General features: G+C 34.6%; 1 protein-coding gene across 3 annotated transcripts in view; it reads right to left on the bottom strand.

The window, feature by feature from the left end:
• Positions 1-3,368: 3,368 nt before the first annotated feature.
• Positions 3,369-26,040, bottom strand: part of LOC117172567 — a 91,126-nt gene continuing 68,454 nt past the window's right edge. Inside the window, exons 1-4 of one of the 3 annotated variants that reach the window (XM_033360630.1) lie at positions 19,511-19,904; positions 13,750-13,933; positions 9,813-9,938; positions 3,369-9,186 (exon numbers count right to left, since the gene is read on the bottom strand). In XM_033360630.1, coding sequence (XP_033216521.1) covers positions 7,323-9,186; positions 9,813-9,938; positions 13,750-13,933; positions 19,511-19,541 — 2,205 coding nt within the window. In that variant the 5' untranslated portion in view covers positions 19,542-19,904 and the 3' untranslated portion in view covers positions 3,369-7,322. Of the gene's footprint in view, positions 9,187-9,812; positions 9,939-13,749; positions 13,934-14,148; positions 14,264-19,510; positions 19,905-26,040 lie in introns of those variants that run through there. The other 2 variants (XM_033360632.1, XM_033360631.1) reach the window with 2 other exon arrangements.

Genomic DNA, 26,040 nt, shown 5'->3' with positions numbered 1-26,040 from the left:
GAACGACTCTCACCCTGTTCCCCTGAGAAACTGCGCGAGCCAGCAGTTCTAGGAAGGCCGGGAACGGGATGACTAGAAACAAAAATTTGGTGTAATATAGATTATAGATGCTGATTGTGCTATTTTCAAATCGCTAGTTAAAAAATTAAAAGTTTTCATATTTCCTTACTTCTTCATGCCTGTGGACAAAAGACCCTTGCTGGTGTAAGCTCACTCACACTGAGGTCCGTGCATAGACCGAAAAGTAGTAGAAAAAATTCAGTCGGGATAGTCCTGACTATACTTGAAATCTGAGCAAAAAGTTTGCTGACTACTGCTATTGGACTACCTGATAAAACAACATGAAAAGTGCGCTACGCCTCTGCAAGCCCATGCACACGAGAACAAGCACATAGAACTTTATCTTATGACAACTAACTCTTTGGAATTCTTCTTCTCCTTGTTTTCTTTTGTCCATTTCTTCTTATTTGTTTGTCTTTCGCAGCTCATACGAGTATCTCTTACATACGCTTCCTCTTTTGAACGCTTCGGTCTCCTGTTCTGTGCTCCTTCTCCTTTTCTCAACGCTTTAAAAAGTTTAGTTTAGAGCGTCTTTTGCACATACTTGTCTCTTTCGAACGCTTCTTATGTTTCTTCTCTAATTTCCTTCTTCTACTCTCTTTTGTAGCGTATAAAAGTGTCTCTCAGGCACTCTTGTCTCTTTTGAACGTTACTTCACCTTACTGGTCCTTCTTCTCTTTATCTTATAGCATAATAGTGTCTCTTGCGCATACATTTCTCTTCCGAACGCTTTTTCTTATTCTTTTATAGTGCATAATAATGTGTATTCCAGAGGCTTGTATCGACCCAAAGCTTTTTCGCCGCCTTCTTGTTTCCTGTTTCGTAGTGTATTAGAGTGTCTCTTACATACGCTTTCTCTTTTTAATGTATCTTCCTCTAATCTCCTCCTTCTCTTTCACAGCACATTTGTGCGCGCACTTTTCTCTTTAGAACCTTTCTTTTTCTCTCTTCTCCTTCTTTCCTCTTTTGCATCGTTGAAAATTATCTCTTATACATGGTTGTCTCTTTCAAACGCTTACTCTTCCTCTTATTCTTCCTCTTCTTCTCCTTCTCTCCTTCGCCGCGCATAAAAGTGTCTCTTATGCACGCTTATGCTTACTTTTTGAACGCTTGTTCGTCTGCATCTCCTTCTTCTTCGTATTTTTTCATTCGCTTTTACGTTTGCATGTTTTTCCCATGACTAAGCAATGCCATAGGGCATACGCGTCACGTGAAGTTTATAAAATACCTTATCTCGGGCAACAACGTAATTCTACTCATTATACCTTGCTTCTCTTAATCACTACTTACTTTAAATTTCTCTTTTTTTCTTCAAATTCTGTATGATCCTTCCATCAAGACGACACCAACTATTTTCCTTCTTAAGTCCATACATAAGTATGCCTCTTTCAAATAGAACATATTTTTACATTATTCTTTTTTACTTAAAATTGAATTAAAGCACAAGAAACCTAAAAAAGCAAACCTCTATGGGTTTTCTTAAAAAGCAGGATAGAATAGGGAGTTGTCGTGGCTCGAAAGGTATCTTGATTATCTTATGTTCCAACACTGCAGCCTTAACAGCCACGCTGGCGCGGGTTCGATTCCCAAAGCATGAAGCGAGGCTAGATGCGTTTTCAGAAAGCCTCGCTTCTGTTCCTTGGTATACTGCCCCACAGACACCCCACGGTTTATAATTAACCCTCTTATACAGTCGCTAATGAACCTGGCAGTTGATGCGAGTATAAACATTCAATGAATAAAAACTATATGATAGAATAGAAGAAAATTAATACTTTATTTAAGGAAGAAGATTGAATATTTGAAGTCTTTGTCTGGAGGAAGCAGCTGGACATCGCATATCGGACGCATCTGGACGATTATACGAAAGCGAAGAGCCTCGGCCCATGTAGTAATTACAGAAAGTGCCAAGGGCCCTTGCTGCAAAATTTTCTCTTATTGTCCCATCGTCCTCACCGACTTTTTGCAGCCGAGTCGTCGTTCAGCAGGGCGCGCACAATGACTGCAGGTTTCCTAATACGGCCTCGGTCGGAGCCCACGTTGAAAAAAAGAGGAATTTTGGCGACCACAAGGGCCTGGGAAGGCACGTAGCGCGTTAGACGACGTCGAGCAAAAATTTAATAACCAACGCACTACCTTCTGCTTGCTTCTCTTGGCTTCCTTCTACACAAACCGCGTCTCGAATCTCCAACCTGCAGTAACTGTCGTCTTGAATTTAATTTGTGGCGTCGTGATTACACGATGGACCGGCAATTGAGCCACGCACGTGCACATACTTCTTAAGGGCACAATAGAATTGTTCTCGGAAACCACAAAGATAAATAAAGCACACTTCTCAGCAAATCACTCTCACACTGTCGCTTACCACAATCACAACATCCTCTTCCTCAAAAACATTTGTACTGAGTCGTTTGTTAAAGACAATTGTCCATTGTTTGAATTAGTTGGGTCCGGAACTGCAATTTCAAAAACCGTACGTCGCAGAATCAGGCTCAGAATTATAAGGCTCAAAATGAAACAGAAACTTTAAGTCCTACAATATGGTCCGAAGTAAGACTCAAAATAATAAGGCCTAAATACAAGGGACGGACGGCTGTCCTGAGAAAAGTAAGGGGGTTTCAATTCTGGTCTTCGAAGGCCCCATCCTTTTGGTAGGATGTCCATTCGTCCGTTGTATTTGGGCCTTATTATTTCAAGACTTATGGTTGCAGGACTTGTGGTTCTGGACCCTACAAAACCTTTCCTTGTACTTTGACTAATTTCTTCCGGAATATTTAAGAGCCTTTCGTTCGGATTTAAAATGACGTGCTGATACAGTACCTCCAGGATGATACTCCTCCAATTTAGCGAGATCGAGTCGAAGTATACTTATACTGCAAATATTTCGGATAAAAAGCCTGCAAGGTGAGCTGCGGATGCGTGAATGGGCGTATGCATGAATGGCCCTGTACGCACTCACACACCCACACACTTACATTTGAAAGTTTAGTCTACACTTTCGTACCTCTGGACATGATCGACCACCCGAGTATGGCTGTGTAAGAAATCTACACTCGCAGACCACGTACCTGTCCTGGAGACGTGATTGCTGGGCCGAATGCACAAGTTGACCACATCAGCGATATCGCTTGGGCAATCGCGGATCGCTTTATTTTTGCAGGACCCAAAAGACCATGATTTATTTGCGACAAATAAGGACTTATTTATCTAAACTAGAATGCATGTATACCCCGTAAGCTTCTAGGTCTTTGAACATTAAAGGTTCGGATGATAAATGATGAAGAGAAAGTTGTGTTCAATATTTCATATATTTAATATAACAGTACATTTTTTCATTAAAAGCTATATAAAGAATGATCTCTCTGTACAATGAGCATTCGTGCGAGATGATTCATAAAAGTGGATAGTAGCGTGAAAAATACGAGTACTCGGACGGCTTCTTGCTTTACAAACATTTTGACATTGTAAGCATGAAATGGCACATTACAACTTAGCACGAAATTTGAATATTTTGTCGTAACCATTTTAACTAAAGTCTCCGATGTAACGAGAGTATAAATAAGACTAGACTTCGTTAGATTCCGTTATTAATAATATAACGTTTACAAAAATATTGATAACAACACTTTATCACTCTCCTTCACCCAAACGCACTGATCCTACTTTCCAGTATTCAAGTCTCCTCGGTTCCAAGTCTCAATCCTAATTTTAATTTTAATTTGAATATATATTTTAATTTTTATTTTTATTTTAATATCAATTTTAATTTCTATTTTGAATTCGTTGAATAGAAATCAACCGACAACAACCACTCTTTGGTGAACACATTCTCGCGCTTCATATTACACCTATTTACATTCCAGTCTCCCATCTTTGGCACAAAGCTGTGTATTCAAATTTACAGGATCATTATTTAATCGATGACAAGGACACGGATTCTTGGACTACACTCACGTTTATTATATCTATGTGTGCGAGGTGATCCTGGTATGTTAAATGCACTAAAACCTAATTAGTAGCCCCATATCATTTGCGCGATTGCGTATTATAGACTCACAAGTTCTTCAATCTTATTAATTATCTTCGAGTGGGTACAATGCTCACCTATTTTCTTTGCAAATCAAGATATTGCCAGTACCTGATTATTTCATCATAAATCTAAATCTATTCATTCTTCAGGAAAATAGCTTATTTAAAATAAGAGTTTATTCAAATTTATATTGAGTTCTATTCGAATAAGTCCCATCGGTATCCAATTTGGGTAGTAAAGTGTCAGTTTTTCTTAAAATTGTTTATAGGTCCAAATAGGGATAAAAGTACTAGAAAATTATTATATTATTTTTTCATTTTTTTTTCTAAGTTCTTATAGGAGTTCCTTAAATAACATGGCTGACGTACAACTCAAGTACACAAAAACCTTTATATTTTAATTTAAAATCGAAAAGAAATCAATTTTTTCATGAATAATTTTCTGCAAAAGGAGCATACAAATATTCACAATTAAAAACTAAATTTCCGAACTACCTAACTTTTCGGCTCATTGGAGACATAAAACAAACATTTAAAGGAAGGGCAGTAAAGAGGAAAAAGTCAACCAAAACCAACCTCTTACTTTTTCCTTTCTCCGTCTTCTTTATACTACTAGGGAATTAACATGCTTAGAGGCCAATTTAAACTGTCTTATAACTTATTATTTGTAGAAAAACTACAAGGTCTCATTAATAGAAGTATTTTTCTATATTGTTATTTTCTTTTTTATACAAAAATAAAATTAATTCAACAATATTCACCAGAATGTCCTTTTCTCTTCCTTTTGAGAAATTGTTGTGAATGATTATCTTTCTAATATATTAACTTTTAATTTTTTAATATATATTAAAATAAAACTTCTTAATTTGGGAGACTTTCTTTCTGATTTTGAACATAATTTTAATTAGAATCGTGATACACTGTGTAAAAAATATTGGATTATAATATATACATCCATACACAGAAATTTGATCATCATAATTTTTTAATTATAAATAATTTTTGGAAAAGATCGAATTACAAATATTATTATTTCTTAAGGAAATTAATTAAAATTAGAAATTATCATTGATAATTTGCGAGAATCTGTTATAAATATCAGGCTATTTCTTTAATTAACACAAATAAATCTTGTGATCAGCAAAAAGTTTGTCTTTTTGGTTAAAATGATTGCTTTTCATTCTTATTATAAAGTAATATTTTTATATCTTCATCACTTTTTATACTAATTAATGCCAAATTAGATGAAAATTACCTTTTTTAAAGATGGATATGTATATATGTGTATATCTATTTTTAATTGCAGGTATTACGTTTGATTTTCTACTAGCACAAGAATTTGTTAGTCAGATCTTGGATTTTTTCTATAAATATTCCCTGATGAGCGGGATTGGTCCGATAGATATTGGTTCCCTAGTATTCTAAAAAACGGAGAAATTAAAAAGTAAGAGGTTGGTTTTATTTGACTTTTTCTCCTTTTTTTCAATTGTGCTTAATTTTTTTCTCCAATGAGCCGAAAAGTGAGGTAGTTCTAATCTGCAGGGTTTGTTTACGAATATAGATTTATTTTAATTGGGTTCAAATAAGTTTACCTCGATTTGTTTTAGCTATGCATTACAAATCTTTGGATTGCTTCTTTTCCTATTTAGAAAGTGTAATAATAATCTAAATAGATTGGTTCAAAATCGCCAACAAATATTTTAGATTTTTTTTGGAGAATTCTTAAGAAAAATCCTGCAATTTTTTTTAAGATTAGCGCCAAAGAAGTGAACTGCAATGTTCACGATTCTTCAGACAGATTCAAAGTTTTTCATAAAATTGAAACCCAAAACATCCCAATTTGTTGATCGAAATCCTATTAAATTTAAGTTGGGTGGGACTTTTCTGGAACTTGTGTACTTAAAAAGTCCTTCTGAAACATGACTTTTGGATAAAAGAGTCGTACGATCACTTGTTGAAAAGTATTTCAAAAATACAATATGGAATGTAAATGCTACTTTTGTCCCTATTGGGCCTTTTTAAAAATTGTTACTTTACGAATGGTTTGTCCCATACCTGTAATTTAATGGGACTTTATTCACAACTTATTGGAATTCCATTGGCACTTGTTTTTAATCGGTCTCTTAGATACTGCCATTTTTTGCTGCGAATAGAAATTTTTTTAGATATAGTCTTGATACATTTAAAAAATAACTCTCTTGATACTGATTGCAGAACCGATAGACATTTGATTGAGATACCATACATTCAACGGAAAGTTGCTTATAATATGGTAGATTGAGCAATTATCGCTCGCATGATACCCTTCCCAACACAAATAAAGCTGAATACGAGTTGCCAAACGTTTGCACGTATCACAGAATCCATTCGCAGCTCACTTGCACTCATTCATAGAACAATGATCACTCGCGACTGGTAACTCAATCAGTCGACTTGCTGCATTAAATCAAGCATCTGTACCTACATCACTCTATTTGATTTTATTATCCTTCTAACAGAACTTCAAGTTTTAAATTTGAAAAGACAGTACTCTAACTTACAATTGAATATGAGTCCTATCTCTTAAAAACAGCACTTTAAAAAATCCAGTCATTCCTTCGTGAACGTATTCCACATTGCTTGGAGAAACTCACAGCGAAGCGAAGCGTAATCAAGACACGAGAAATTGCAATGATTATTATGACACCAGTCATTTCCGGTCGTTTTTTCAACGAGTGTGGAAATTCTCTGAAACGCGGACAGCTATACCAGAACGCAGATTCTTGCAGACAAAATAACAAGTAATGACGTCACTTATGTAAAACATTAAAAAAGTTCCACATAAAGATTTAAAGAGGACTTCGAGCGGAAAGTATATTGATGTACAGGGCGGAGTTGTAGGACTGGAAGGAACAGAAAAAGTAGAAGTGATACATAAGAAATATATGAGATGGTCGATGGGATTAAAGCGAAGGACGTCAAGGTAAGAAGCCAAAAAAGAAGAAAATGAGATCAGGGACTGGAAAAAGGGCAACTCGATCAGCGGAAAGAGTCAAAGAAGAGGCAAAAAATAAGATAAGGATGGCAGGTTGGATGAAGATAGGAGAAAAGGAAAAGAAGAGGAAGAAAAAGTCCAGAAATAGGCTGCAAGAATCTCGTATTTCAGATGTCCACTTTAAAATTTGTACGTTTCTAGTCGATCCTAACAAGTACAATCTTTCCTTGATAATTTTGCTAGATGCAAAATTCCAGTCTTACGTAAGAGGCAGAATCCGAGGTTCCTCAAGAAGATTTGGTGGAATGTCCACCAAACTAGGATGAGGACTAGGTGAACTAGCTGAAGGATCACTCTCGCCATCTGGTTCCGGCACTTCGCCATCTGGTCCTCCTGTTACACTTCCTGGAAGGTAGTCCTTCCAACTCCTGAACAGGTACCTCGTAAACTTCCGCAGCTGACGAAACTTGCAGTAAGTGGCGCCCTCAGCTGACTCCAGCTGCTGGGTCTGTATCAGGAACCCCTTTTCCTTGAATGTCTGCTCAAGCTTCTCCCTCTGAAGAGACTTTCTGGTCTTCCTTTTTCGTCTGCCATCATCCTGAGCCAAAGTCCTCTGACAGGGAGCAACAGGGATCCTCTCGGCAGCTGCGTTTAGGAAAGCTCCAGCAGATGATCCAGCCTGACCAGCTGGCTGCTGGAGAGCTTCTCTAGGGAAAAACTCGTAACCTCTCATACTTTTATCACCAGTTCCACTATAATACCTAAAGTTCCCTCCAGAATCAACGGAGAGGCTCTTCTTCTCCTGAAGACTAGGTTTGGCTCCTCCAGTGAACTTGAACTTGCATATACTGACCTCAGTCGCAGGATTATTGTTGTTCTCTGTTGGCATCGGCGGGATGAATATGGCTGACCGCTTACGCTTTGTCGGTTGGCTCTGTTGATTGCCAGGGGCATTTCTCTTCGGTCTTGGCGAGACAGGTGCTGGGGCTGGTACTAATGGTGGAGGAGCTGGAGGCACTGGCGTGGGACAGTTTGATTCCAGCATCGAGTATAAGGACTTGGGAATGATTTTCTGCTCTTTGGGCGAGGTTTCCATTCGTGGGAAGTTTTTCTCGTTCTGCGCCATTTTCTGGTAGTAAAGAAACTGAGACTGGAGGGCCATTGGATGGATGAAAACACCGGCGTTGGGCCAGTAGACAAACCCAGGATTAGGGCTCGAGGGATCATTGTTATTGTTAATATTGTCGTTGTTGTTATTGATATTGTTATTATTGACAGACTCTTGTCGCATAGGATCAGTATACGTGGCACCTAGACATTCGATCTCCTCGTTGTCACTTGACACCTCGCTCTTTAGCTGACCAGACTCGTAAACATTCCCGTGCTTTCTCAAAAGTCTAATCTTCAACTGATTTAAATCCCTAACGCAGAGATTTAAAGGTTCTTCTTGTTCCTTGATAGATTCGGCTAGGGCAAGAGTCCGCCGAGATTCCTGAGTGAGTCTTTTCTCTAGGAGGCTGCTGATCCTATTTTGGATATCAGTTCGCTGAAAGGGAATCTGAGGTTGATCCCTCTCTAGTTTCTCCCTGGGTTTTATCTCCTCGTGGCCTGGTGTTCCAGGAAGGATCGTACCATAATTTTTGTAGATAAGGTGACAAATGTCAGCCTTTTTGGGTTTCCGACCTCTTCTGGGTTTGCTATTGTCTAAGGTAATCTCCCCCATGTAAGGTAAGTCAGAGTACTTCATAGGAGGTCTTGGAGACGGTTGGGATTGTTGCTGAGAGTATTGCTGATTACCATAGGGGTGGGTAGGAGTTGAAGTTATGACTGATCTTCTCGGGTTCGCGAATGGAGTGAGATTGGGTTGAGGACTCGTCGGAACTGGAGAGAGCTCCTGCTGCATGGCAGCGATTCGCTGGAGCCAACTGTGGACATCAGCTATCGGACTTGGAGTCGATGTGGAAGTTGTGGGAGTTGGACTAGGTGGTGTTGTTTCAGAAACTGGTGTTGGTGAAGCATTTAGTGCTTCTTGAGCAAGAGCTGCTTCATAATGGTCCAGATACTCAGGAGGCAATGCTTGGTGGTGAAACTTAAGCTTCCACCGTGACTTTCTGCGTCCCCGACTGAAACATAATAAAATCGAATTTTTAAAAAAAAATTTTAAGTAAAATGGAAAATTAAAAAGCATTTAGGTTTCGGGACAATGATAACTAGTAGGCAAAGAGTCTCTACGTCTCCAGTCGCCTACTACTGCATTCCAGCCACTCCTTAATTGCAATTTATAATGCAGAGTAACACCTTCGACCGTAGGCAGAAAACATGCTTCCCTTCAAGCGGATATTTAATGAAATTCAATAACGGTAATTGTCCCGGGGCATTTCAGTCTCGTGTATATTTTTCCCCTCCATGAACATTTGATCAATAGACTGATCTTGCAACGTGGCCGAACGAGTTTCACTGTATCTATCGCTCTGATTAGCAACTCCTAACTGCGAAAGATATGAAATGGCGCAATTGACGACCTCGTTATCGAAGCGACATAATAATTCGTGAATGAGTATATTGAAAATTATATACTCTAGAAAGTGTCATGTTTTCAGTATGCCTGGACTCACGTCTCGAGATATAATAAATTATTCTTTTTGCAAGAAAATTTCTAAAAGAAAAGGTGGATATGGAACTGCAGGAAGAGTTTGCAATAATAAGGTATGTAAATAAATTTTAAAAAACGAATGATGACAATATTAACCTGGGTCTGCTGCCTCTGTTTAAATTGTCCTGAGGCGATTGTCCCTGCACCTGTTGATTTCCTTGCAGTAGGTGGCCGTGGGTAACATCACCAGAAACTTGTGTTGTTTGCACTTCAGCTTGAGATCTGTAAAGAATGAATAATAAGTTATCCCCCAAACTATTTCGGCATTCCAAATACATAATCATCTGCATTCCAATCACAAAAATGAAGACTCCAAAAAACAACGAGATTGCAGAATTAATATTCGCAGAAGAAATTTCCAAGTAGCTAAAAATCCGAGGGCACGTGGTCTTGCATAAGTCGACGAATGCGACTTCTTTGTGCTCTTCTTTTTCCTCTCGACTGCTTTTATAATATTGAGTGTCGTGAATCAGGAGATATTCATTCCATGGCGATCTCTAATGAACCACCTGGATGCCGCGAGTTTTTATGATTAATGTAAGGAATCTATAATAAATTGAGACCAACCCAAGAAAAATGATCGTGCTCTTTCAATTTAAGTTTATAAACAAAATTAAAGCTTCGAGGCAAAAAGGCTTCACTGGGCCAATTTAATATAGGAAATCAGAGTCGTTAGCTTCACAAAAATTCAAATGATAAACGAGCTGCAAGACGTGATACGTTTCACCTAAGGGAAGGTGTTTAAAAATATGAACTCAAATTGTAGATTGCTGAACAAATAACGCATTAAACAAAAGTTACAATCGAAACACAAAAAGATCACAACTTAATTCTCACTTAACTTACAGGTATATGAGAGAAATCAATACTAAAGTCGCAACTTTTTAAAATATTACTTATACGCACAATAAAACGTAGTAGAAAAGTTTTCGTTTTTTTTTTAAATTTTACATATACTTAAAATATATATTTCTAAAAAGAACTACTAAGATAGGAACAAAGCAGGGGTCGGAACCTTTTTGCTTGGACCCGAGGTCCGGAACCGAACCCTTAAAGAACCTTTTAACATCGGGTTCAACCTAAGAGGTTCATTGAAATACATATATATGAGAAATTTACAAACACGGTTTGATTAATAATTTTTAATAATTATTAAAATTGTCCAAATTTGAGTCAAATTTTCTAATTTTTTAATTTCAACCGCAAATTATTGTTCTGTGACTCGGAAACCCCCTCTTACTGACTTTTATGTAAATCTACAAAATTAATTAAATTTTCAACATTCGAGTCAAACTTGAGAATTTTTTATCCCAAATTTGTGTTTCTCTTTATTCTCTTTCATTTGGTCGTCCACCACTTTGTAAATTTTTTACATGTAATGCTAGGAACCTTTTAGGTTGGACCCAGCATTAAAAGGTTCCTTGAGGGTCCGGTCCGGACCCAAACCTTTTCGATTAATGAGGGTCCGCGTCTGGACCCTTAAGTTCTTACGGGCTCGGATTTGGACCGGACCCTTGCTGGACCATTTAGGTCTCTGGACCCTTTAAAAATTAAGGGTTCCGATCTCTGGAACAAAGTACCAAAGCACTTCGACATAGACCCTGATTCAGGAGAATCTCTTAAAAACAAAAGCACTGAGAAAAATGCATGCGCATATATAACTAAAGTTTAAAAACATTCCAATTATTTAGGAGAAATGTACTCCAGAAGTCCTGAATAATTATCTTAAAGTTCAAATTTACCTCATTAAATATTTCATAACAAGTTCTTCCATGAAAAATTCTTTTGGAATAAAAGTACTGGATGTCTACTTTTCACTTATTTAAAAAATGTTAACAGTCCTTTTTTGAAACTACAAAATGAGGTGGAGTCTTTTAAAAATCCTGCTAGAATAGAGTAGTTTTTTGACAAAATTACTATGGATATTAGTCCGACAAAAAAAACTGAAAGTCTCAAAATTTTCCACCCTCTCCTAATTGTTAGGTTCTTAAGAAAATTGAATAAGTATTTTTTTACATTAAAAGGAAAACTGCCCACCCCATGAAGTTCGGATAAGAATAGCATGAGAAACATCCACATTTTTATAAGTTCCGCATAAAACATCAAAATTTCTAATGAAGTTTTGGCAATACTTTAACCATCTCATGATAACTCTTTAAGAAATACAAATCTGTCATGAACTTTCAAATTCAGCCTCTCTGCATTTGCTATGATGACTCAAAGTCTACCACATGAAAGGGCCATTAAGGTCTTGCGTAAAATTGGCCTTAGTTGCTCATTTTTTCATTTTTTCATAGATGTTCGGGAATTATGAAATTTAAAAAAACTCATGGCGTTTTTAAATTACATTTTTATTGTTTAAACCATTTTTGTTGTTAAGGGGGTAGCCACGTTTGAAATTTTCAAAAAATCGATTTTTTTTTCAGTACCTATCTATCCTTATAAATAAGGTAGAAACACTTTTTGACCTCAGAGCGTATCAGAAGTGGCCGAAAAATGAATTACTTCGAAAGGCCTCGAGCGGTCGGAACGCCCAATTTTTCGTACTTCAAACTTCAAACGCTTTTATCTCGAAACGCGGTTTTTTTGGGGTCGTCGCCACGATCCAGCCAATCTACTGGGCCGATTTCATGCAATTTTTTTTGAAAATATTCAGAAAAGACTTGGCTATCGCATGAATCTCGGTCTTGATTCTTCAATAATGTTTATTAACAATTTGATCTAGTCAATGTTTAAAAAAAGTGAAAAAAACGAAAAATCACAAAAACTTTCACAATTTGTTTATTGATTAGTATTTTTCATAATTGAGGTTCATGCTATAGCATTTATGTGCTCTTTACATAGCGTCATCAGATCGCCCAGAAATTGGCTGGATATTGATGAAAAATAAAAAATAAATTTTTCCCGTTAGTTAATAACATGCCTTACGACATACTAAAAAGTTGTGAATGTTAAATAAAAATTAAGGGCATCGCATGAATACTATGATCCATTCAATTAACTTGAAGTCCAAACATTTTTGTTCAAATTATATCTTATCATTGAATAAATCGTAGTTTCTTTCTAGTTTTTAAACAAAATCCAAAATTTTAGCCAAATTTTCAAGTTACTTCAAATTGGTAAAAACGTGTTTATTTGTTCAAACAATTAATTATAGCATCATATTGCGAATCAATGGTATTTTCTTAATATTTTGTTCTATTCTATACAATTGAGAATTATTTAAATGCAATTTTTGACAGGAATAAGTTAGAGTGACGCATTCTTTTTAATTTTTCAACAAGTTCTAATACTTTTTAATAATCTTTATTTTTTGTGTGTCAGTTATAATTGATGAAACGATAAATTACCTTACAATATCGTGAATAAAAGTGTTATTCATACCAGACAGATGCCACGATTATTTTCAAAGCAATTTTTTTAAGTAAATAATAATAATTTAAAATAATTTAAATATTCAGAAATAGATTTTCATATTTGAATTACCCCGCAACATAAAAAACTTACTGCCAAATTACATAAATCTGTTATATTGGCTTAAAGTAATGGTTTTAACCTCACTCATGTCACAGTAAAAGATAATGATTTAGTTCGATTTTCAAGTCGGTAAAAATCCATGTTTGATAATTTTGTTTAAGATGATTACTTGTTTCCACCTATTCTGAGCAACAGATCGAGAACTTTTTTAAATGAAAAAAAAATTTATGTAGCTTTTGTTATGTTAGGTCCGGCAGTTTTTGGGAAGCGCCATTCTTTAATAAGGTTTTTCTAACCTGATAAATATAAAGAACTTGTAAAAAAATATTAGAAAATAAAAACTTATCAACTACATTTGTCCTTATTCGTGTTTGGAAGGAAATGCAGAAAACTTGCTACTTTAGATCTTTAGTACTAATTTATCTGATAGCCTGTATTTTAGTGGGATTTTATTCGTAATCCCGACGGGTTTACAATAAAGGTATTTTTACTCTACTTTTTGACTTTTTAAATTTATTGCTTAAATTTCAAAGCTATTAATTTTATTTCCTCTTACCCTAAGTTATGAGATTCACGTCCTCGTTCCTCCTCTTCCTGAGGTTCCTGTTTGACAGCCATGTGTATAAGTGCTGGGAGAGTATGATGTAGAGGATGTGGAAAGGGCAAAGTATCGGTCAGGGACCCGTCTAGCCCCGTGGATTGTGAACGGGGCGCGACTTCCTCGGTCTGCATAATGCCCCCTGAAAAGAAGAAAAAAATTAGTTCATTAAATCTTTCATGTTCTTGTAAGAATGTTTCTTTCCTAACTATAGTAGTGTTTTCTCGAAACAGACATTGTCTGAAGGTGGAAAGTAAAAATACTAAAGAAGAGGGTATCTGCTGCATAATACAGACATTTCTTGAGGTGATTTTACATTTCCAGACCCTTTAGTAACTGATTGGGTCCGACCCTTACGGAGGCGAGTCGTTGTATGGTGTACATGGTGTGTACGAGACGCACGCACGCGAGAATTCTATGCAGAAAAAAGAACCCTAGAGACCAGTTTCTGGTTGAGGCGAGTGACAAGCGAGCGGTGTAGATTGCCTCAGTGCCATTGTGATTCCGCTTCGCTGTATCCTTCGTCGCGACAACTGTACGCTTGCTCCTTGTCCCGAGTCCTCCTGAATCGGACGACATTCCAGAACTTTTTGATATGCCGTCGCGCGCGCACGTTGTCCCAGACACTTTTAGCAAGAAAATCACTGCTGTTAAGTGCCGCAGTTATATCAGTAAGTAATGTCTATATCGTTTATGGAAAGTCACAAGTGATAAAGATCTTTGTATCGTGAATAGACAAGCTAGAAAATCGATCGAGATCGTTTAAAAAATCAAATTGTAAGCGGTGGAATTATTTTTAAATTGCATTAAACTGCTGTGAACAGAAAGGAAACGATAAGAGTTCAGGACTCAATCTTAAAACACAAAGTCATATAAATGTGAAGGGAGATATGAAACCTCTCTCGTTAGCACCCAAATGATAAAGGGATTCTGAAGTTTTTAGAGTCTTATTTATAACATGTTGAATTGCAGAACATCTACCTATTTTCCTTTATGAAAAAGTGAGAATTTCCTATCGAATGTCAACATGTGAATGATAACCCTTGCTAATTTTTTAGTGTCAATTTCCATCGACCATAAGATCTGTTCTTGAGTAGATTGTTCTTTTGGGGATAGGATAGATGTAAATATGCTAAGGAAAAGCATTTATCATTGAGGATATATATTAGCTGCTTTGATTTATTAATATCAGTTACAAATTTTCCATTCTGTGTTATCCCTGAGAAATTATCCCCAAGAGTTTAGGATCTATCACTGGAGAACTGATGTTAGAGAATGATGGTAAACGGGTAGATGATTAAGTATATATGTTTAAGAATGACGATATATGAATATGTGCTAAGAAATTATATTAAATGGACAGATGCTTAAGGGAAAATGACAACGAACAACCTTAATCTATCCATATTCATTGCAGATTGTTCATTCTATGATGAGGCAGTTGAATAGATGATGACAAAAATAAGATAATGAATAACATCTTCCATTAAGGATATATATTGTGGGAATTAATATACATATCCATATCTGTCGACAATTTTTTGCTGTGGGTTTTCTCTTACAAATTATTCATATTGGTTAAGCGTCTTTTCTTGAAATACATACTTTAAGGAACAAGATCTATCCTGAGGAATATATTTTTAAGAATGATGATAGACGAATAGGTGCTAAGTAATGATAATAGATGATATTAATTAGGATAGATGTTTAAAAAACGATGATAAGGAACTATCCATATCAATAAATCTATCTATATCATTTACAGATTGTCCGCTCGAAGAAAGATCATATGGATAAATGATAAAGTAACTATGATAAGGAACATCCTTTTTTATATATATTTACTGCATTAATCTATCAATATCCAATGCAAATTTTCTGCTCTAGGATATCCCTTAGAAATCCATTACAGTCTGGGAATCATCAATTATTTATTCAATCCTATCTATTGTGCATTGTCTATTGGAAATAATCAACCCTATTTTGTGTTCAGTGATCTTCCTTTTTCAGGTGGTGCACTGCCGATTATCTGTTCCAGATAATCTATTTAGACTTATTCATTAACAAACGCCTCCTGAATTATACAGGTTATTGATTTTGTATTAATCTCTGTTGTGGGATAAGCAATGCGGATTAACAAATGTAAATAATCCTTTTCAGATTATGTATTTATTTAAAAATTGTAATATCCATAAAGGCATGTCCCCGAAATATGTAACGAAGGAATGATAATGTCAAAGCGGTGAGCGAGAAAGGAAGAAACGTAGAGAACATTATACGCATACTGACTTTAACACTCTGACGGATAAAAATATATCTCGCTCGGAAATAGCTGTGGACACACCATCTCCGAGCAACACCCGCAATTCCTGGCCCATACTTGGTCTTACTCGATCGGGTTTCAGACCTTCGTGCGGCATCTGCCGCTGTCTTTCTGTCACGTGTCAGCTGCAAATCGCATTTTACAATCTTCCCTTTGCCACTCGGATCGTGAAATGCGAGAATCGTTGAATCTCCAAGAGAAGTCATTCAACACCAATTCCTTGCCATTAAAGGGTTTGAATCACCTCAAGGATTTCAACAAAGTCATTGTCACAACAAAATAGATTTTTTAGCTTTAGTAGCTTCGAAGGACACTCAAGGTCTGAAAACAATGGAACCGATTTTTTAAGCGATAACGTTCTTGGAAGACAATTTTTTAAGAGAATGTATCTTTATGACGAGGCTTTATGTATTTTTTAATTTTATTTTGAATATTACGAGCATAAAAACCCATCTTTACAGCCAGCTGAGCGCGGACTGTAATCAAACCAAAGTGCTCGAGACGAACAGCAATCGTATTTCTCGAACTGATGGATAATGGCATAAAGATATTTCGGGAAGTAATTAAGATCCACGAAGTTTCTTTATTTCATTTGCCTGAATTATTGCGAAGGGGAAAAAAGAAACGGACCAACATTACGTTTCTTTAAGCGTCTTAATTATAGTTTATCTTTGAAGCTACAGAAATCATCGGTTTTCGGTTATGCTCATCTGCTGTTCGTAATTGACTGAAGACTTGAGCCACTTATCTCGATTTATGGCAAAGAATAATTTACGGTTGCATGCATTTAATATAACACGTAATAAGCTAAGAGAAGCATACACTTTCATACCCATCAAAAATGTTTTATCTTTCATAACTTTTATTTGTCACTATCTTTATTTAAATGTATGCATTATACAAATACGCACATTTCTCTAAATAGAAATTGCTAAGCTCATTTCCATCTTCGCGCACTGTGAGGAAGAAAAATAATATAATCTGGCCAGATATTTTTGTGTCTACTTGACGTAGTACTTCCAGTCGTGATTGCGACGGCATTGGCGTTATAAAAAGCGGCACGACATGCCGGCCGGTGTATAATTATTAACAGCGAGCAAGGGAGGTGGCCCGATTCATTGAAGACCGCTTATAGAATGATGCAGGCGCGCGTAACAGAAATTTATTTTTTAGCTATTTTTAGCGCTTGGCGCTCTGCCACTATTTTAGGTTCTCTCAAATTTCTCACTCCATATTTGGGATTATGTATGAGTGAATTGTGAACACGTCATTTTACAACCGGCTATGGTCTAACTTTGAAGTTAGTCATAACAACTCACAGTTGTTAGTGGATTTCTCTACTCAAGATTTTTAATTTATTGTCTTTCAAAATTCTAGGAGTGAATAAAATTCCGACAGATGATAATTAATTGTCAGTTTAGTACGGAGCATGATCATCTGAAATTGATAATGAACGAAAGATATTACACGAGGGTAACATTGCAAGTAAATTCATAATGACTAGACCCTAATAGATAATTTCAAAGAAATATTTGGTATGTATGATCTGCACTTGATAACATAAAGTCGTAGAATGATTGACTAAGGAAAATAATCAGTAAAAAGTCAAACTTCATTTAACCAAAAATTTATCAGAAAACCGGAAAACGATAGTTATCCTACAAAACCGCATACCATAAGAACTCGGAACCACGGGCAACTTCAGTCAACGTATGAACACCCATTTTCTCGAATTACTTTCAGAAAACTCACAAGCTAGAAATGAAAATGCAAATTCGCTAATCTTTAACCAACCCGCTAACAATGAGCCAACCTGAGAAACTTTAGACAAGTTACAAAGAACAATGTATCAAAGTTATCAAAAAAATAGGAAAGTCAATAGTTATTCAACCTTCACCAGTGAAAACCCTTCAGAAAGCAAATACTCTAAGTCAACCCACAGTTCCTAATTTCACCCAAAAATTATCAGACAGATCACAAGACAGATTATGAATGCAAACTTTTATTCTTTTGAAAAAATCCTTACAAAACCGGAGAAAGTATACAATTCTTAAACCTGCAAACCCGACTTGTGAGTCAAATCTCAAGTCCAAGAACCCTAAGTAAACCGACGAAACCCTGCATCAATCAAAAAAAATTTTGTGAAACCGGAAGTTAACTAAAAAGTTACGAATTTATGTAAGATATCTTGACAGACTATGTATTCATTGAAAGTTTTTGTGTCTTCGGAGTTGGCAGGTTAATTGAACGCGGACTCAAACTCTAACGGCTAATATGAGAGCTTGTGAGTTGAATGTGGATTTAAGACTTTACAAGTTAAGTTTTATTTCAGTTTTCCTCGCAGTTTTCTCAGAGTTTTTAGATACTATTAAGTTGGCCTAAAATTGTATGCGAATTTGAGGGTTTGAACGTTGACTCAAAGTTTGCTAGGTGTCTAAAAGATATATCTGTTCAAACAACACACATATAAATGAAGGTCAAGTGCAAGCCTAATAGATATCCTTAAAAATTGAGTCAGGATCTGTGGGTTTGACCGGTCAGGGAAGGTTTTTTGTAAGTTGTCTTTGATTTAATGGATTGACTTTCACAAAAATCAAAATCAAATTTTTAAACTGAACATTTACTATCCTAAATAAAAATAGCATGTAAATATATTTACATGAGTCGCATAAACGAAACATTTACTATTCCTAGGTGAGCATGCGCTTGTTCCTCACTGGCAGGAACGCAACTAGGTTAAAAACGGATAGACGGTTGCAATACTTCGGAATATGTCAAGGTAATGCCCACCGGCTGAAGGAAATGCAACAGGGAAGAATAAATCACCAAATCGAATGCTACATAAATCGGCAAAATTATCTGATAATTGAACTGTCATCCCGCGAACTCGATTTGAAATTACAGCGAAGCTGGTGTGCACGTATACACCATAAATTGGACCAGTGTGCCAATTAAGGGAGACCTACGATCAGTTCAGACATCAGACTCGATGAAAAGGGAACTTTCGACGTGATCTAAGTGCCTCGAATCGAATGACACACTAACTGGTCGAAATCAAATGCCAATGAATATTCATATTGTCTCTCTATCTAGGTGTTGCTCTCTCGCCAGTAGCCACATATAGAAAGAAAGATGAAGGATAAAATCAGAGATAAAACGAAGGTCCACCTAACGGTTCATTTCGTAACCTGTTTAATATTCAATATTGAAACATGTCAAATGCTTTCTCGTAGTCGTTTAAAAAGAAAATTTCTGGATGTTTAAATATTTTTAATGCAAGCATCTGAATCTATTTGGATCAAATTTGTAATTGTGTTTAAAAGGAAGGATCAGGTATATTAAACGTATCAAAGATTGTCACACGATCCGATTTGATTCAATCGTGACTCAACTCACCTGTAACGGGAAACGTGCTTTCTGGCAACATCAAAACGACCAGTTATTATCCAATTACAAAATCCTCACTCCACTCTATCAGCACTTTTATAGTCTTCCACTGAAGAAAACCTCATGTTTCTTGACTCACTGACACCATTTTCAGCACACACCAACTACAGATTGTTCACAAAATGTAATTCTCCACAAAGTTTTGGTTAAACTTCCGATTGGATAGAAATTAACTTTTGAATAAGGGCGGAAAAAAGCGGAAGAAGCTGAACATAGCCGAGTGTAGAAACCGAGGAGGACGGTTTGGGAATAAATGGAAGAGGACTTTGAGGGAGGCACGTGCTTCCTATCGGATCGTAGTGCGAGTATAGAGAGAGAGAGAGAGAGAGAGAGAGAGAAAACAGAGCGAGAGGGAGGGGTTGGATAATAGGTGGATAGCGGATGGATGGGAAGAAAGAGAGGGGAATAAAAAACGAGGGAAAGAGAGAGAGACAGAATAGAGTAGACGGTTTTAAACAGACTGGCACTTTTGGCACTGTAACTCGCGTGCCACGCCAGACGCACCAACCCCAGTCGCGCTTCGAAGTGTGAGCGGGGGCGCGGGCGTATATTCTTGATTTGGGCGGATGGAAATCTGAGATTGCTCCATATCGGGCCGTGAGCAGTGCCACCGGAGGAGGTGCTCCGTAATAGCGGACTCTCAGGCCCGGGTTTAGGAAGTGGCGAACCAATCGAAAATTGTTATCCTTACCCCGAAATAACTCTATTTCGCGCCACCTGTTTCTTGAAAAATTGTTCCTACACAAGACCCCTTGTGAGTGGAATGATTATTTGTTTACGAGATGAAATTCGATCAGGAAAGTTTTCATTGAGAAGGGTATGTAAAGATCAAAAGGGTGTTCATCTGATCGATAAATTTGGAAATTCAGGAAATGACAGGGAATTTTATTCAATAACAGGGATTTTTTTCTCACATGTACTAATATGCAAAGAAAAAGTGGTTTTATATATTTTATCACTCTAAGTTGGAACAGGAATTTTGTGAAAAAATAATATTTCTCACTTGGAACAGGGATTGTTTCAAGACAATTACAATTCTGCCTTAGAACAGTAAATTTTAACAGAATTATAATTCTGAATTGGGAGAGGGAATTTCAGTAAAAAATTATAGTTTCGACTTTTAAGTCAGAGAATTTATTAATAGATTTATAATTCTGAGTTGAGACAGGGAATAAATAAATATATATATAAAAGAAAATTCTCGTAGAGAATTATTATTCTGACTTAGAACAAAGTTTTCGTAAAAAGTTGGAACAGGGAATGTTAATAATCAATTTAATTGCGATTTGGTATATCGAATTGTCTAAATGAATTAAAATTATGAGCTTAGACGAAGAATCCATAAATAAAATATTTGAAAATTTCGCGAAAGAATTGTAATTTTGACTTTGAAAGAGAAAATTTCGTAAAGAATCCTAATTTTCTCTTAAAACATAGAATTTTTAATATGCAACAGGAATTTGGAAAAAGATTTTTAATTTAAATAATAAAATAATAAAAATTTACACAAACAATTCCTGTTTCAAGTCATAATTCTTCAAATTTTGAACATACCTTGATCCAAATCAGAAATCTAAATTAGAAAAAAGTATTTACTATATTTCTTAATTATAATATAAAATGTTGTAAATAAATATATTTCTGACTTGGAAAAGGAAATGCGATTCTATTATGATTTTGAAGAAGGGGATTACAAAAATCCTTTTTCAAATTTAGAATTGTAATTCTTTTCTAAAATTACCTGTTTTATATCAGAAAGCTCTCTAACTCGTTTGAATGCCACCAAATCTTTCCAACTCTCTTTAATTGACCGGGAAATATTGAGAACTGACTGGTATACAATCGGGAAATGATCAGGAATTTAATAGCCCATTCGTTTATCCTGCACTGGTGTACTCCAAGAGCACTCTGTTATCGGAAGGTGCATTGTAAAATTTTCTAACTCATAGCGTGAAAATTGTAAGATTTCAGAAAGTTAAGGGCTTTAGTGTTCCCCGTAGAATTAATATGGGTTTTAGAAGCTTCAGAAGTTTTCCACCCGTGATAAAACCTTTCATTATGACGGTTCCGAGACAGAACTTTGTTATTTGGAGGGAAATCGATAGATGGAAGAAAATGCACTTCAGAAGCTGGATCAAAGATATATAAGAAAACAAGTAATGTTGCTAGATGGTAGATATCTTTACTAAATACTATTAATCTGACTTATTAGCAAGCTTAACGAGGAAGTGTTTAAAACGAAAATTTATTTATTTACTCACTAGAGATTTAACTCTAAATGTCATGTTAATTAATATCTAATTGTAGATAAAATGTATGAAAAGAGAAAGAGAAGATTCTTGTTTTTGAATTTTTATTTTGAAATTTAATTTTAATGCTTCGGAGCAGGAAGGCGATTAAACTGAAAATGTAAAAAAGTTTATGTATTTGGTATATTATGAAGGCTCTGACGTACCTAAAAGAAGCTTTAATATCTGAATCTCATGCTGTCTTTCTTCTTATTTTATCCCTCTTTTCTTGTTCAGTAAATGATGCGACCACAAAGGTATATTTAACCCCGAAGAACCACCACCAACCCAAGAAACGACGAACGTGTTCGAGCGCGCGCATTGGCTTCAGATTGTTCTTATTTGGACGAATCGTTCAAACTCCACACGCTTCTTCTTTCATTTCCTTATGGAAATAAATACTCTGGTTCTTCAGTTAAAAAAGGGAAGGAGTTTTATATCACCTGAATTTATTGAAATTATTTCGCCTGAAATCTATTTAAGACCTTAAATTTAGTTGGATACGGTGAAACGAGGCTAAGCGGGCCGTTTTCTTTAGGAGTTTTTCAACCTATTACGGGAAGAAATTGAAATTCAATATAAATGCATCAAATTCATAATAATTAAATCTTTCTCTCACGTATCCTGAAGCTAATACTTCAATTTACTGATTAGTATATATAGTTTTTACAGTTAAGAGTGTGTCTGTCTTCCCCCTTTAGAATGGCTGTTCAGTAATGCCAAGTGGCAAAATATCATAAATTAAAAGCCTATATCGTTATTCATAGAATAAATTAAACAAATGTAATGAGTATCGACATACAAACAGGTTTTTATTTTCAGTTAAACCTTAAATGTTGCTTGGCACATAAGCGTATATATGTAAGGGCACAACATTTTAAAAAATCTTATTTACATATTATCATTTCTCATCATGTTCCGCTTTTGACTAAAAAATTTTTTACTTTTTATAAAAATCATTCTACGGCCAAAAAAAAGTATCTTCGCTTGCTTAAAATTGTATATCATTTTGTTAAGACCATGTACGATATAATAAATTACAAGTGACATAACTACTACATATAAATATTATTTTTATCCGTAAAAAGAAAATTTAATTATAAAATATAAAATTATAAGGAGCCCGATTTTCCCAACGGGTCCTGATGAGCCCCGTTTAATAGAGCTCCAGAATTCACTATAGAATTCTATTTTACGTTAAAAATATTGAATTTAATTTTAGGTAAAATCGATTTATATTCAACTCAATTTACTATAATTAAAATTTAATTCCTATAACTAAATTCAAAATTGATTAAATGAGATTTAGGCAGCTAAAATTAAATTCCAATTTATTTGATCTTTTATTTATTTTTCTTTCAACATTCAAAATTACAAATAAGTTTATATTATTTCAATAAGTTTATATTATTGTAATTATTAACATGCGTAGGTTTTGAAACAAAAGAATTTTCATTTTCTTATTATTATAATTTTAAAAAGTGCGCATTCTATTAACCAAATTTTATTAAACATTTCCTTGAAACTTCTGTCGTTTTTCTACAATTTAATTTTTTATTTTTAATCTTATTTTATACGAATAAAAGGAAATTGAATCACTCTTTCTAAATATTATAAATTAAGAATTTTTATATCCTTTTTTGTTTCACCACTTTTGCCAATTATTTTTTTTCGTGCCTTGCGTCGTTTTTTTCAAAAATTAAATTTTTTGTTTTAAACGTTATTTTCCACAATTAAACCAAATACTACGCATCCTATCAAAAAAACTATTAATGAATGACAAATTTTTATCTATTTTTGTAAGAGCAACTTTTGTCTTCATTTTTTTCATAGCCTGTGTCGTTTGTAGAAAAATTTTTATTTTTTATTTTCATTTCTAACAGTTCATTTGATTTGCGAAATCTTCAATTTGCTTTTCTGTGTGCTCAATTTGAATTGAGAAATGAAAACGTAATATATTGAAGAAATTTGATTTTCTTCGTTTTAGTTTATTTTCTTAAAACGAAACAATGTTTCTGGGATCATCTGCATGTATTGGTTGAATTTAAATCTTGCATGGATTATTCTATATGAATTGATAGAATTGTACTATAATTTTTCAAAATTCAATTTGACTTTACTATAAGTTAATTTGACTAATTTAGTTGCAATGTGCATTTTAAGAATTGAATTAATTTTAAATAGCTATAGAATTCAATTTACGTGTAGTTTAATTCACTAAAATTTTCTGACATTAAAAAGAAATTGAAGGAATTAATTGGAATGTAACTCAATTGTATTACAGTTAATCAAATCAATCAATTAAATTTCTTTTACTTGAAATTAATTGCATATACTTAATTTCAATTAACAAGGATTTCATATAGATAATTATAATTCGATTAAAGTTTACAAGAATTTAATTTTAATGATCCAGTTTCCACTGAAAATTTACTGGAATATAATTTAAATTGTTAGAATTTAATTTGACTATAGTTTAATTAATACTGAATAGCTAGATTAAATTTAAATTTCGTTAATTATATACTTAAATTTTTTAATATCAATTTCAATTGGTAGACTTTAATTTTATTTCATTTACATGCAATTTAAACTAAGTTCGATTTCAAAATGCATGCATTGTAAACAAATAATTCAATTTCAGAAAAAATCCCCATTCTGGCTATTTACGCGAATCAGGGGTGAGCAAATATTCTCTCTAGACATTCCTATTCTACTGCACGTGACCAGTTCAATGCTCACGCTTCTGAACTTGCTCAGATTTTTTCGCGAGTTAAGTATAGGTACGATCGTGCATTGAAATCGTGATCGACTACGATCATGCGATCGTGTTGCTCATCCTACCACAAATGGAAGATCGAATTATTTCATAAATAAAGAGATAAACACTCCTGTAAATAAATAAAAATACCTTGTAAATAATATATTATCCTTTTTAGAAATTGAAAAATATTTCTCACACTAAAAGCGTAGAAAATTTTTTTAAATATACTATTGTCACTGATTAATGTGTATCTCTCGCCGAGGTTCGGATTCTGGAAATAATAGAAGGTAACATGCCGTATTTTGGCTGACTACTAGATTCTCTTTTACTGCGTGCTTCACCTCTAAAAATATCTGAAATATTTCCCTAATTCTAGTCACCGACGAAGATTCTATTCGTGGAATGAATAACGTTTCACTCAACTTTTCTGACAGATGTGAGTTTAAATAGAAGAAAAAACGACACATTAAGCAGGACAATAATCTAATAATAAGAATCTCAAAATAAAATGTTTTCCAAAATTAAAATAAACCTTAAATATTGCTTTAAAAGAATCAAAACTTTTCTCTTAGGTCGAATGAACTAATGCACCGAAAAAACATCCAAGATTTTCGCATTTGTTGAACATACTCATCAATTTATAAAGCAGAAAGAAGAGGAGAAAAGAGAGAAAATGTGCAGAAATTTAAATTTTCGAGAAAAGAATTTGCAATTTAATTTCAAATGCAATTTTTGCGTATGTATGGGTTTTTGTTTCAAAAGATGAATATTCAATCTCAAAGGACAAATGTTCAGAAAAAGTTAAATTTTGGATCAAGCAGTAGAATCTTTATCCAAAACGATTAATTCTGAATTTTCAACTTAAAAATAGGATTTTCCAATAAAATAGCAGAATTTCGAACAAAAATATTATATTTTTAATAAAATAGTATACTTTTTAATCAAAAGAGAGTGAATTCTGATCCAAAAATGTAAGGGTAGACTTTTCAATTAAAGGAATTATCTTCCAACCATAAAAGATGAATTTTCAAACAAAAAAGATGAGTTTTCTATTAGAAGACAAATTTTCAATTCAAATGGACAAATTTTATATCCAAAAAGATCAATGTTTAACAAAACAGTTCAATTTTCAACCATTTACTAGCATTAATATCCAAAAAAAGGTTAATTCTGACTCCAAAATATAAGAGTAGCCTTTGTAAATAAAAAGAATTAACTTTCAAACATTAAATATGACTTTTCAGGAAAATAGTAGAATTATGAACAAAATGACTCAATATTTAACCAAATAGTACAGAAAATTTGCCCTATTTGGTAGAAAATTAATGTTTTTTCTTGAAAATTCAAGAGTTTCGTTGCAATTTTTTCACTTTGTCTGAAAAATCTTCCTTAGTTTGAAACTGTTTTGTTTCGTTAAATTCAACTGT

This window comes from Belonocnema kinseyi, chromosome 5 (assembly GCF_010883055.1).
Source record: "Belonocnema kinseyi isolate 2016_QV_RU_SX_M_011 chromosome 5, B_treatae_v1, whole genome shotgun sequence".
Taxonomy (NCBI): Eukaryota; Metazoa; Arthropoda; class Insecta; order Hymenoptera; family Cynipidae; genus Belonocnema; species Belonocnema kinseyi.
This window is presented reverse-complemented; position numbering and strand designations above follow the sequence as displayed.